The 15900-nt window shown below is 29.9% G+C and overlaps 1 protein-coding gene across 1 annotated transcript; it reads left to right on the top strand.

Moving 5' to 3' along the window:
* The first annotated feature begins 1917 nt into the window (after positions 1–1917).
* Positions 1918–2800, top strand: LOC111307306 (putative glutathione S-transferase). Its single transcript, XM_022905322.2, has 2 exons — positions 1918–2226; positions 2326–2800. The coding sequence occupies exons 1-2, from the start codon at positions 1918–1920 to the stop codon at positions 2644–2646; spliced, it is 630 nt and encodes a 209-aa protein (XP_022761057.2). The 3' UTR covers positions 2647–2800.
* The last annotated feature ends 13100 nt before the right edge of the window (positions 2801–15900 follow it).

The following is a 15900-nucleotide window of genomic DNA, read 5'->3' as shown; positions in this document are numbered from 1 at the left end:
TATTTGCTATGTTATATAGATTTAAGAATAAGTGTTGGATGTGATATGTGTCCAATATAAACATATTCTTTTTTTTTTTAGTTTATATTTACATTCAGATTATCCAACCTTTATTTTTACGTTTATTATGTACTGAACATGAATATTTTTAGGAAAATAAAAAATATAATCAATTTATTCTAAGTTTTATTAAACAAAAAATTTTAAAATGTCACAAAAAAATGAAAAAATAAGTACAATCGATTAAAAAAATAATACACTTTTGATACTTGATTGAAAACTTAAAACTTTATTAATAAAAATTAGAAAGTTAATTTAAATGTTTTTTTAAGTTACATCAACGTGATTCAATATTTGTTATAAATATAATCATCGGAGTGATCTTACTATCAAAGTGATGTTAACGTCTATGATTTGAAATCATTTTATTTAGTTAATAATCATTAACTTTTAAAAATTAAATATAATTGTTTTTTATATTACTAAAAATTAAACATTATTTTATTTAAAAGTATAAAAATAGCAATGCAAATTTTAATAATTACACAAATTAATAATTTTAAGATTGTTTTAAAAAATAATTCGTAAAATATTAGTAATATTTATTTTTTATAATAAAATATAATTATTGATAGGTAAATTGATTTTTATAATATAAAATTATGTAAAAAATATTTGAATTAAAAAATCAAACCAATCTATTAAACTATAATAAAAGAAAACCAAAAAATTATATTATATAAAATCTTAAAAAAATAAAAAAGTATACAAATTATTTTTGAACTTATTACCATAAATATTAATTTGAAAATATGAAAATTTATAATATAAAATAATTATAATTTTCAAATACATCAAGTTTTTAATTTATATATTAAATGGATAAAATTAATTATTATTAATTTTATCACTTCATCTCAACGATAAAATTTTTTTTATATTTTTATATGAGAATAATGATATCGCTCTTGAAGATCCAAAATCACTACTATATAGAATCATCAAATGCTTATAAAATACATTGATTTAATTATTATTGATTTAATTATCATATATAAATCATTATAATTTTTAAAATAACCACTCCATATTCAAAACTATCTAAATTATTTTTCACCCAAAAGAAAAACAATATTTTCATATTCTAGAAATAAAAATTAAAACACCTAATGCCGGGTGAAAAGAAAACATTAACAGCTCTCAAGTTAACGTAATCAGTGGTCTACCTTTGGATTATTACTGCCAATTCGCGAGAAGTTAAAGAGTTCTTGAAGGAATTGAGTGATTACTTCATTCTGCTTCAAATGCTCCATCGTTCCAAAGTTCATCTGAACGCTAAAAACTCATCCAAATTGTTCAAATTTAAATCTGATCCGATTGATTTATATGAAAAAGTCAACAAGCCGCAAATTAATTTAAATCTAAGATGGCTCAAATTTGAAGATTCAAAAAATTAATTCAAACCTATTAATCTGAATGTGAATATCTAAAGATCCGAATCTAAAACACAAACCGGCCAATTGACACCTATAAATCTCAAAGTGAAATATACTGATATATTTCATTTTCTCTGCTGCTCTTTCATCTAATATACATCATAAAGTTTTCTTATGTAATTAATCCATAATAATTGATAGAATCAGCATCGGCCTAGATTACTTTTGTTTTTGGTGCAATAAACAGGCAAGTGCTTAAATTTAAAATAACCCACCCATCAAATTTTGGTTCAGCCTCCCAAGTTTGAATTTATTGTTAACTTTGTTTGACTATTGACTTCAACTTTCGGGAATTATTAACCTATTCATTGAATCCATCCATTGTTCAATTGGGTAGTCTTTGCTTTTTAAGTTATATATTGGTCCATGTTAAAAAAAGAAAAAAAAAAAAAAATACTCCATTGATCTCTCGATCTCAAACATGGCTGAAGTAAAGCTGCTCGGAACATGGGTTAGTCCTTACACTTGCAGAGTCAAATGGGCTTTGAAATTGAAAGGAATAACGTTTGACTATGTTGAAGAAGATCTCTGCAATAAGAGTGCTTTGCTTCTCCAGCATAACCCCATTCACAAGAGGGTACCAGTTTTCTTCCATCGTGGAAAATCCATTTGCGAGTCAATGGTTATTCTTGAATACATTGAAGAGATATGGCCACAGAATTCCTTGCTGCCAAGTGATCCTTATGAGAGAGCCATCGCTCGATTTTGGGTGAAGTTTGCTGAAGATAAGGTACATTTTTTTTTCACTTGTGAAATTTGAGACTTGAATTTTGCATGGGTAAAGCCATTTCTAACATGAAAATGTTTCCATTTCTTCGGTTCTTAACAGGGCCCAGCAATGTGGATGGTTGATCGAGGACAGGAAAAAGCTGAGAAAGAGAGCTTGGAGATGCTAAAAATCATTGAAGAAAAAGCACTCGGAGAGAAGAAGTTCTTTGGAGGGGACAAGATTAACATGGTGGATATCGTGTTTGGACTCGCTCACTGGTTGGGAGGGGAGAAATTACTTGAAGCTCATAAGCTCCATGGCCTGCAGGCATGGCTCAAAAATTTCAAGCAAGTTCCCGTCATCAAAGAAAACCTCCCTGACCTTGATTGCATGTTTGCTTACTTAAGGCATCAAAGGGAAATGTCACCTGTAATTAATTAATTAATTAATAGAAAGGCGAAGTGGAAATGAAAGAGTTGAGGTGTGCAAGGAGATAACCCAAAACTGAAAAATATCTAGATATTTCTGTTTGTTAAAGCCCCTTTAAAAAAAGACACGTGTTTTTTCAAATAACTGTGATTTTTTGTTTTCATAATTGACAAGAAGGAGGACGTAGTGAAGTTTCCTTCGACTCGTACAAAACCAATTAATACCGAGCAAGTGATACAATTAAATTCAGGACACTCGAATCAATAACCTTGGTCATATCTGAGCACAAAAAGGTGTATTAAAAAATTCCTGCAACGCTATTAAACTCAATCTAATTCAATTTTGATTAAGGATTAATTTAGTACTGTGTTTTGTGATTGAAAATAGTTTAAGTTGAAAAAAAATATGTTTAAAAATTGTGATAAAAAATAATATTAAATAATTAAAATATCTAAAAATATATAAATAAAATATTAAAAATATAAAAATAACGTAATATTATCTATTCCTAATATAATTTTTCATGAGATAAAAAATATCAAATAATATTCAAATCGAATATGTCATAATAAAAAATCAAATTATTTCTAAATTCTCTCTCTTACGTTAATCTAGCAAAAATTAAATAAATAAAACTAACAAATAGATCATTAAACCACAAACTCAAATAAATAAGCGATATTATGTAAAAAACCTCCCTAATCAAGGAATAAAAACCACATATAGTAATAAATAATAAATAATCTTTACTATCAAAATAAAAAAAATATAAAATTTTTTTAAGATAGAATTAGATATATACAACCACAATATCTCAAGATTAAACAATCTCAATAAAGAAATTATCTTATAAGAGATAATTGAAAAAATTTCACCAAAAATAAGGATTAACAAATATTCACGAATTCTATAAGTAGAAAACTTGAAATCCATTTTTCATTATTCAAATTAAAGAACAATGAGTATGAACAGACTAATACAATTTCAACTCAATTGTAACACGGATTGACCTCAACCAAATTACCTTATTGAAACTGCACAAACCTCATTTTCTCATTTTTTTTTTCTTTCTTTCTTTCTTGTTGTTGTCATTATTAGCCAACCTTTATGTTGCTAAAAGCCAACCACATAAAACAATATATGAACAAGAGTGTTAAAAACCCTTCAACCATGTAGGAAAGGACTATAAAGTCATTAAAGAATGGGCTTTACTTATGGGCTTCCACATTAAAGAAGAGCTAAGCCCAAAAAATGTTTCCTTTTTCGATTATGCGGAGAGAATCGTCATCCCAATGATCAAACAACAAACTTCAAGCTTTTCCCTTGGTAGTGTTTTTGTCAATATATCAAAGCCATTATGATCGATGTGAATCTTTTCAAGTTTAAACAAGTTATCATTGAAAGCATCTTTTACTCATGATACCTCATATCAATGTGGTTTGATCTTGAATGAAAAGTAGAATACTTACCAAGGTGAATTCCACTTTGGTTGTCACAAAATATCACATAATATTGCTACTTAAAACCGAGCTTTTGTATGAACTTTTTCATCTATAATAACTTTTTACATGCTTTAATGGCTACAACATACTCTACCTCTACTATAGAAAATAAAACACGTTTTTGTAGTCCTAATTGCTAAAACACAGCCCCTCTTGAGAATGTAATCAAATAACCTGAAGTGGACTTTCAAGAATCCACATCTCTTACTATATATGAGTTAATGTAGCCAACTAGCACTAATTTTCCACTTCCAAACACTTCCAAAAATGAGTCTTAAGTTGAAAGTGCCTCATAGATATCTCATAATCTACTTAATTGTATTCCAATGCTCTTTTCTTGGATTTGATAGAAAACATCAACTGTATGGGCTATGTTTGGTTTAGTACACATCATTGCGTACAACAAACTTTTTATTACTAAAGCATATGGAACTCTTCTCATGCTTTCCTTCTCCTTAGCTATAGAAGGGCTTTGCTTAATAATTAGCTTAAAATGTGTAGCAAGAAGAGAGCTGACCACTTTAACTTGACCCATATTGAACCTTTGAAGTACTTTTTCAATATAGTACTTTCGTGACATGTATAACTTCTTAGCTGCTCAGTTTCGATGAATTTGAAATCCAAGAATTTGTTGTGCTGGCTCTAAGTCCTTTATAGCAAATGACCTACTCAGTTACTTTTTCAACTAATCAATTTTAAAAGTATTCTTATGTACAATCAACATGTCATCAATATAAAATAATAATATAATAAAATCATCATTAGAGAATTTTTACACAAATGCATAATGGTTAGAATTGGTTTTTTTGTAGTCTTGCTCAGCCATAACTAACTCAAAGTTCTTATATCATTGTCTCAGTGCCTACTTTATTCCATAAAGACTTTTGTTTATCTTGCACACATAATCCTCTTTTCCTTTTACTATGAAACCCTTTGGCTACTCCACGTAAATCTCCTTGTCTAATTACACTATGGAAAAAAGCAATTTTAACATTCATTTGTTTAATTTCCAAATCAATATTAGCTGCTAAACTCGAAACCATATGAATATATGACATATTAACAATTGGAGAAAAGATTTCATCAAAGTCAATACCCTTATTTTGACTGAATCCCTTGACAACCAATCTAACTTTGAAATGTGGTTGTGAAATGTGTTCTTCTTGCTTCACTATATATGCACATCTATTTTTCAATGCACTTTTCCCTTTAGGTAGCTTTACTAGCTCAAAAGTATTAATCTCATGCAAAGGCTTCATCTTATCCTACATGGCATCAATCCACTTTTTTTTTTGTGTTCATCTTTCATGGCCTCTACATGACATTTGGGTTCTCCCTCATCATTAGTAACATATACTCATCAACAAATACCGTGTGAAAGGATATTGATTTCTAGTATATCTCTTGAGTGGAACTTCTGGTAAAACCTTTGGTAGAACCTCTGGTACTGATGACTATTTATGGGTATCATTACCCACCTCAACCTATGTAGGATTGGTATCAACATCACCTATATTATAATATTTATTTTGAATATCTTCAACCTCTATAGGCACATATATTAAGGGAACTAGATCCAAGTCACATCATTACATCATGGAATTGATATATCAATCTTTTAAATATCTTATACGGTCTGGTTTTCCATAAAAACAATATCCTTACTTTTCACAAGTTGCTTTTGCACTAGATCATAAAACTTGTAGCCAAACTCATTTTGGCCATAATTGGAAAACACACACTGTCTAGTCTTGACATTAAGCTTGAACCTCTCATCTTCAGGAATATACACAAAAGCCTTACATCTAAAGGTACACAAGTGATCATAGGACATATTATTGCTTGACCAAACTCTATTTAAAATATCAAAATCTAGAAAAATACATAGTGAGAGATTCAAAATGTGTACAACTATACTCAAAACCTCACCCTAGAAGAATTTTGATAATTGTTTTTATGAAAGCAAACATCTCACTTTTTTCACTAATAACTTGTTTATCCTCTCAACCAACCTATTTAACTGAGGAGTTTTAGGAAATGACCTTTGATGTCTAATACCCTGCTATCTATAATACTCGTCAAAAGGTTAAGTGAATTCACCCCTATTATTAGTCTTTATGCATTTTAATTTCAACCTAGTTTATCTTTCAACTAGGGCATGAAGCTATTTAAACATTTAACATTTAATATTTTGTTTTTAAGGTGTACGCCCATATCTTTCTTGAATGATTATCTATAAAAGCCAAAAAATAGATGGAACTACTAAGTGTTTTTGTTCTCCTCATAGGACCACAAACATCATAATATATTAAATCAAGTATATTTGGCTTTCTTGATGGAATGGATGTCTTGAATGCAATTTTGATTTGTTTCCCTGCCAAGCAATAAGCATACTTATTTAATGATACATTCTTTACTCTAGAAAGAATATTTTTTTTAGCTAAAACCTTCAAACCCTTCTTGCTAATGTGATTAAATCGCTTGTGCCAAAGCTCAGTTGTATATCATTATCTACTACATTGATAATGGAATTAGATACCTTTTCCTAAATCAAATACAACGAAGAACATTTCGTACCCCTAGCTATACCCATAGAACCTTTAGTGGGCTATCATAAAAGGTGTTACAAAACCCTTCGTCATCAAGCTTTCATACATAAATCAAATTCATCCAAATATAAAAAATATGTTTAACATTTTTTAAGACCAACATAGAGCCATTATTGGTTTAAAAAAAAAAACATTTTTTATACTAATGACTTTAGCTAAGCCATCATTACTCATTCTAACACTTTCAAAATCACTTGGTGTGTAAGATGTAAAGTAGTTTTTCCAAGATATAACATAAATTGTAGCATCACTATTAATCACCTAACTAGTTCTATGGTGTTTAAGATTAACAACATCATCATCATATAAAATAAAAAAATTATCTATGATAGTAGTAACTTTATCAGTATCATTACCATCACCATTTTTTTTCCTTATCCTTATCACTAAAGTAGTCTTTATTCAACTTTTGACAATATTTTCTTATCTGCCTCTTAAGACCACAATAATGATACTAAATATTTACAAATATGTTGACTTGCTTTCGCTTCTGTTTTTGTTTTTTAGACCTTTACTTTTACTTCTCCCCATATTTTTTGTGACTAAGATTTTTAACTATAAAAAGGAACGTTGTGACTTTCTTCTAATCTCTTTATTCAAAACACCATTCTTAGCCAAATCCATAGTGATGACACCATTTGGAGTTGAGTTAAACAATGTCATTCTAAACTCTCTCACAAGTTTGACGATTTACTAAAAAGCCATAAATCTTGTATCTCATTTTCAAACTTGAGATTCATGCCAGCTAACTAATTAATAATAACTTGATATGCATTCAAGTGATTTGTTATATGAGTTTCATCATGATATTTTAAACTCATCAACTGCTTAATTAAAACAGTTTGTTATTCTCAATTTTTTGGGCATACAACTCCTCAAGCTTATTCCACAAAAAGAATGCATGTGTTTCTCTATTAACATGGTTCAAAATATTATCATCTATCCATTGTCTAATATAATTATATACTTATTGAATGAAATAAAATTTTATTCTACATTTGTTTTATTTTCAAGGTTTTAAGTGACAAACACGGGTAAATAATAATCATTCACATAAAGTAAGTCTTTTATGTTACCTTTTCACACATGGTAATTTGAACCATTCAAATTAATTATTCTACTTATATTGACTTTTATTGTTCAACACAAATCACAAATCAAATAACCTGGCTCTGATATCACTTTAATAGGACAAAACAACCTCAAACACTATTTAAATCGAACATGTCACACAGCAAAAATTAAATTATCCCACTTTTATGTGAATTTAGCAGGAATTAAACAAATAGAGCCACAAATAAATCATCAAACCACAAGCATAAAGACACAAGCAATTTTACGTGAAAAACCTCTCCAAAATGAGAAGTAAAAACCATGAGCAATAACAAATAATCTTTATTATCAAAATAATGTGAATACAAAGTTCTCTCTAGTTAGAACTAGAGGTATACAATCATAATATCTCAAGATTAAATATTCTTGTAAAAAAAATTAGAGAAGTCTCACCAAATTTAGGGATTAATAAGTACCCATAGATTCAGTATATAAAAAATGAGTCAAGAATACATTGATAAAATTTACTTAATCAAATCACGAATTAACCTTGATCAAACTACTTGATCAAAAGTGTACAAACCTTATTTTTTTTCTCTCTCTTTTTTCTTTCTTTTTGTTGTTGTTATTAGCCGACCTCTATGTTGCTAAAAGCCAGTCACATAAAACAATATATAAATAAGGGTGTTAAAAACCCTTCAACAATGTAGACAAAGACTAAAATATCGTTAAAATGTGGGCTTTAGTTAAGGGCTACTCTACATTGGAGAAACGTAAGCCCAACAATTTCACCATAAAACACCTTGAATAGCTTTCTGATTTGAGTTTGCAAATTAAGTTTTTAAATTGAAAAACTATTTTTTTGTTATTTAGCATTGAAATTAAGTTAAAGCAACTTTTGAATGCAAATGTTACTTTCAACAACAATGTTAAACTACAACTAAAAAAAAATCACAATTTAATTCAATTTAATCTCAATTCAAAATGATTGAATCAAAATTAACTTGAATTTTAAATGATATGAACTTGAAATAATGATATATCTTAAAGATTAATTGAAAATAATCCGAAACTAATTAAATAAATTTTACTTTAAAATTCAATATCCTAATTCACCTAATCAAAATAATACTAAACACAAACTCAAGATGATTCCAAACTCCACATAATTCGAATTTCTTTAGACTCAAAATTATTGAATGCAATCCACCCAATTACTAACTTTAGCCACTCGTATCCATTGAAATTGATATATAGACTTTTCAAATATGTCTTTTTTTTTTTTTAATTCTTAAACAATTACTTTCTTTAATTCCGTTTTTAATTATTTTATACTTTAGCTTTATTTTTATGATATGGAATTGGTTACCTTAGTGTAAACTTTAACCTATAATCATAATTATAAATTACTTTTAAGGTGCTTAAGATCTACCAAATTGATTGATCTCTTTATCATATTTGTGGTTATTGTGAAATTGCTTAGAGCTTGGACTAGTCCATATTGTTACAAAGTAATTTAGGCTTTGAAACTCAAAGGCATACCTTATGAATACATAGAAGAAAATCTCTCCAATTAGAGTCCTTTACTTTTTCAATATAATCCAGTTCATAACAAGATTCCTGGGCTTGTTCATGATGAAAAATCAATACGAGTCCATCATCATCCTTCAATACATTGAAGAGATATGGCCACAAAATTCCTTGTTGCCAATTGATTCCCAAGAAAGAGTAGTTGCTTATTTCTAGATTAAATTTACTAATGATAAGGTAAATATTCTTTTGATTTGATGGATATGATTTTTCATAGTTTATGCTTTCTCGTTTATTGGTTTATAAATATATATGATATTGTAGTGTGCTATGTTTAAATCCAGTTAATTTTCATTCTTTTCTTTTTATACTTAAGTTCATAAAATTTGAATCCTAATTATTAAAATTAAAAATTACTTATACCAATGGACTTTATTACTATTTGGGGCATTTAGTTGTCAAAAAGACATTGTGTTCTTTTTTTCCCATTAGAGGCTATCAATAGACAACTAGAGGCATTTCAAACATTTGAGTCAGCCTGACATGTTTAGCGCTACATCAGCTTGGTCACATCATTCTTGTCCCCTATTGGTCCCTTACCTCTCACTTATAAATATGGACATCCAAGCATTATCATTTTAGGTTCAATATGTTCTTAAACCTTTTATACTTTTTTGCTACCAATCTCCCTAATTTTGGTCTCTACTTGCACGTTGAAGTGTAAACATAGGAAACACTCCCTGCTTGTGCATCTAATCATTTTTTCCTTCTTTTGTCTTTTCAAGAATATTTTCAAGTCAAAGCTTAGCACAAATATTTGGCATGCCGGGTAGGGGTTTTTTCATTCATCAGTCAAGCTTAGAGTTATGCCTCTTAGGAAAGGAGCTTTGGAGGAAGGAGAGACGACCATTTTGGTTAGAACAAAAATGCAAAACAGCCAGCACATGGATTGAGATGCTCTAACTTAAACTGGTTTGAAAATGGAGCAATTTCAAACCTTAACAGAGAAAAATACAAGCCCTCAAGCAAATGTTGAAAACTATAACCCCACCTAAAGCTTTAAAGGTATCGATCTAGTCACCCTTAGATGATAGGCTATAGAAAGGTAACTAAGTTATGAAAAGGTAGAAGCTTCATCCATATTCAGAGAAAAAGAGTATAATGTTTCGACCATTTACCATTACCTTAGCCATAATTCGACACACGTCATGACCTAAAAATCAAAACAAATTGACTTAAAACCCTAATTGAACAAAGACCTGAAAATTTGGATATAAGCCATAAAAAAAAATTGAAAGGTAAGGGGGTTGCTTTGGAGGATGAGCTCAAGTTCTTGGAAATCTTACCTTTCACTAAAGAATTTGATAGAGCTATGCCTTCAAAAGGGTTCAAAATGCTAACCTTAGAAACTTATGACAATACATTTGACCATTTTGATCATTTAGAGCTTTATAAAACTAATATGATGATGCAGGGTACAGACGAAGCTTTGATGTGTAAGGGCCTAGTTACTACCTTCAAGGATACAGTTCGATCTTGGTATAGTAGTCCGAAGTTAAGGTCGATAATGACATTTAAAAAGCTTAGCCACTCTTTTTTGTCTCAATTTGTAAGCAGTCGAAGAATAAAAAAATAACCTTGAGCCTGATGTCAGTTCATCAAGATAGAAATAAATCTTTGAAAGATTATGTTATGCATTTTAATGTGAAGGCTTTATAGTGAAAGACCTAGAGTAACTACCACTGTAGCCACCTTAACAAGTGGACTCAGTGATAGAGAGTACCATCTTAAGCTGACCTTGTTCTTAGGGCTATAAAAAATGTCGGTCAATGTCCTACTTATGATCGAGAAATATATAAATGCCAAAGCTACCATGAGAAACAATTGAGGTGAGAGAACCCTCTTTGGTGATCGAATTGAGAGAGGCTTATCCCTCTATTGACCATAAAAAAGGTAAATTTTTAATGATCTTTTCGTAAGAGGGAGATGACATAAGGCCAGAAGCCCTAGTGGTGAAAGAAACTACACAACACTAAATATCTCTTGAAAAAGAATTCTAATACAAGTTGAAAAAAATCCAAAGCTCAAATGGCTAAAGCCACTAAGGTAAAACACAATGAGAGATTCAACCAAAAAATATGCCTTCTATAAAGACATAGGCCATAACATCGAAGACTGTGTCGACCTGAAAAGATTGAAGCTTTAATCAGAAAAAGTTAGGTAATAAGGTTCGTAGATTGATAAAGACAAGGATAAAATAGGTCGGACTATAAAAGGGACCAAAGAGAACTCACAAGGGGCAAGAAAGGTAGGCAAGAAAAAAATAAGAAAAAAAAAGTTCAGAGGGATGAGTAAAGATAGAAGGAGGGTCGAGTTGTTGATAATGGACCAATAGTTGGGATAATCAATGTTATCACTAGGGAAAGCTCTACTTTGGCCAAAAGCAATTTTGATTAAGGTATAGTCGTGGCCATCGGTTCTTTAGCAAAAAAAAAGAAAGACTAAAAAGATAACCCAATCTCATTCAGTTATGAGGACTTGAAAGAAATTTAATACCCCCACGATGATGCTATATTGATCATTGTTATGGTGTATAATTATGTGGTCAAAAGGATCTTGTTTGATAATGAAAGCTTAATCAACATCTTGTACCATGCCATCATAAAAAAGATGAAAATCATGAAAGACCAGCTATAGCTAATCACCACGACTCTAATCGAATTTAAAAATGAATAGGTACCAATTAAAGGGACTATCAAACTACCGATCTCTTTAGAGATGAAACCAAGGATGATTACATCGGTTGTAAAATTTATGGTTGTAGATGTCGCATTTGCTAATAATATGATATTGGGCCAGCCTAATTAGTCTATTATATGCTTCATAGGCTTAGCTCCCTATTTGAAAGTAAAGTTTTCAATGCCTCATAAGGTTGAAAAAGTATGGTTGTAATGCTGCATCTACTTATAATAAACCTGTGTAGTTTATTATATAAAGATTCATGTTAGACAAACATGAAGATGGACTATGAATTGCTTCAGCTAAGAAAGATTTGAATTAATGATCCAATGATAGAATGAAATGGAATATTCTTAAAAGTTAACATGTAAAACTGTGTTGTAATTGAGTCTTTAGTAACAAAGATACTTTAGTTTGAAAAAATGTCAAGTTTTTTTTATAGCCCAAAAAGTTACATGTAAAACTACCATTTTATGGACAAAAATATGAACCGCGTTCTTCTCTCCATGTGCTTGAAGAAGTCAGAAAAGATGCTTGCCCAACTTTCAAAAGTGTGTCCCAACAAGGAAATGCTTTTCCGTTGCTTATGCAAAGATATGAAATAGTCATTGCTAATCACAACATAGAAAAAAAATCTTTCAGAGAATTTACAGAGACAGAAGTTAATCATCAAAAGTAATAAATACTTGTTGTACTTGAGGAATGACATCTAAAGCTTCTAACATCACATGGCATAAAAATATAGAACTCATAATATCATGGCACATGAAAAAAAATCAGAGAAAAAATAAGCTTGTGGTGTTGACCTTTTCAAATGTAGTTTCCCTTATCCCTGTTTTATAGAGCTCATAAATCATTACAATTAAGAAGATTTTACTCAGTTTAGAACAACTTTGTATTACCTGCAAAAAAATATGCATTAAGTTAATTTATAATGATATAAAAGCAGTGATGCAATTATAAGTCCTTTTTCATCCATGAATATAGAATTTAAATTGTTGGTAGTTTAGAACGTGGTGTATCCTATATTGAATAGGAAAATCATATGGTTTAAAAGAGATTACTTATGTTATTTAAATAATTGAGTTAAGTGTTGGAATGGACTAAGTTATTTGGATTTGTTATGAGTTTTCCTAATAAGTAACATAATTTTAAAAGTAAAATATGGACATTTGAATTTATTTAGTAAATAGATTTATTTTTTATTTTTATTTTTTATTTTTTCATTTCAAAATATTAATAAAATATTATTTTTATTCTAAATAAGCATGTTTGAATAGAGGAAACATGATGGTTTAAATAAGTAATCTGATTAAGAAAATATGATTATTTAAATAAATTTGTTTAAACAAAAAAACTTAACTATATAAGATGTCATGATTTCTTGAATTGACTTATTTTATAACCGTTCGTTTATTATAAATAGATTTTTCTGTTTGATTAGTTTCACTACTTCTAATTTGAAGAATTTTTTAAGATTTTATTGTATCTTATAGGCATAATTGCCTGTAAAATAGTATTATTCATGCTTTAAAGTTATATTTCTTCTTTCTTATTATTTTTATTTTCTTAAAATTTTTTAACATAAAATCTCTAATCACTAATAAAAAAATGTGATAGAAAAAGACACACAATCGGCATCAAACATTCCTCAAATATAATGTTCAGAGATAGTTTTGGCAGGCTTGGTTCATCATGTGATACTTGTGTTGCCTCATTATAGTCCAAAACCGTTGTCCTGGAAACATAATTCATCATTAACCAAGTCCTGGAAATTAAGGTCCTCATGTAGGGCCTAATCCCAAGCTCGGTACACGACCAAGTAGTTCCTTCCCATCATGAATTATACTACTTTTTTTTTTTTGAGAAAAGGTTATCATCATTCTTTCATTAGCAAAAGATTCAACCTGCAAGCATTACCTAATAAAAAAAGTGGAGGCTCTTCTATCCAATACATTTCTATATCAGCATTCAGACCTTGCTTAGCTAGGTTGTGGGCAACTTCATTCCTTTTCCTTACTACTGTTGCACCTGAAGCAATAATCACAATAATATAGAAGCAATAGACAACAATCAATAATAAAAAACACATAAAAAATAAAGTACACCAAGATTTACGTGGAAAACCCTCCAGTGTAGAGGAAAAAAATCACGGACCACCAGAAAAATCTTCACTATCAAATAATAGGTATACAAAGTTCTTCTCTAGCTAAAACTAGAGCTAAACAACAACTAGAGATACAATTGGAGAAATCTCACCAAATAAGTGACCCAACAAATATACCTTGAATTTATTCCTAAAGTGCTTCAAACCCGATCTTCACTGTTCAGAATGTAAAACTCTGAATCATAAACCTCTTGACAAGGTTCCAATTCAATCAGATCACGGATCGACTTTCGTTCAACTAACTCTCCTTTCTCTTTTTTCTCTCTGCTTTTTTTGACTTTTTTTTTACTTGGTTTTCGACACCCACTTACAACAACCCCACCTCTTTTTTATCAAGTAGCTAGGGTTCTATGTAAAATGAAAGATCAAGGCTCATGGCCTTTACTTGGTCAAAAATCACTTACATGAGGCTGGACCCCATTTTCCTAACAATCTCTTCTTCCAGCCCTATTAGGAGGAGATTCATCACCATAGTAGTTTCATTTGGAACTTACCTTGGCTAGAGAACTCATTCCAACCAAGTTACTACAAAGTTCAAGCTTTTCTCTGAGAAGTATCTTACTCAACATATCTGTTACATTCTTATCAGTATGAACTTTTTTCAACAGTATCTGTTGTTCTTCAATCACTAAACATAACCAATGATATCTAACATCAATGTGCTTTGTTCTAGCATGGTACATGACATTCTTACTCAAATCTAAAGTACTCTGGCTATCATAAAATACCACATACTCTTTTTGATTCAACCTCAATTCAAAAAGAAAATATTTCATCCAAAGCATTTCTTTACTTGCTTCGATTACTGCAATATACTCAGCCTCTGTAGTTGATAAAGTAACACACTTCTACAACTTAGATTGCCAAGATACAACTCTTCCTGTAAAAGTGAACAAATATCTTGAAGTATATTTTCTACCATCAAGATCGCCTGTCATGTCAATATTAGTAAACCCTTCTAGAACTGGTTGTAAAACTCTGTAAGTCAAGCACATTTTTGAGGTACCCCTCAAATATCTAAAAATTCATTTCACTGCTTCCTAGTAAACCTTTTCGGATTAAAAAAAAATCTGCTCACTACACCAACTGCATGAGCAATGTCAGGCTTTGTATAAACCATAAAATACATTAAAGAACCGACTGCAGAAGAATAAAGAATACTAGACATAGCTAGTTGCTCTTCCTTATACACTGGACAAGATTTCTTATTTAGATAAAAATGGTTGGCAAATGGACTGTTAACTAATTTAGCATGTTGCATGTTAAATTTATGAAGCACTTATTCAACATACTTTTCTTGTGACAACTACAGCTTTTTAGCTTTTCTATCCCGGATAATATCCATACCAAGAATCTATTTTGTTGGACCTAAATCTTTCATATCAAAGGACTTAGACAATTGTTCTTTCAACCTGCAAATCATACTAGCATCTTATCCTACAATCAACATATCATCAACATATAATAATAAGATAATGAAGTTATCATTAGGGAATTGTTTAACATACACACAAGAATTTATTATTATTCTTTTACAGCTATGATTCACCATAAAAGAATCAAACTTCTTGTACCACTGTCACGGAGCTTGTTTTAAGCCACACAAGCTTTTTTTTAATTTGCAAACTAAGTGCTCTTTCTTTTTCACTTCAAAACCCTCAGGCTG

The sequence above is a fragment of the Durio zibethinus genome, chromosome 22 (assembly GCF_047325235.1).
Source record: "Durio zibethinus cultivar Kanyao isolate XHJ-2024 chromosome 22, ASM4732523v1, whole genome shotgun sequence".
Lineage (NCBI taxonomy): Eukaryota > Viridiplantae > Streptophyta > Magnoliopsida > Malvales > Malvaceae > Durio > Durio zibethinus.
Note: the sequence above shows the minus strand (reverse complement) of the source record. Positions and strands in the feature narration are given on the sequence as shown.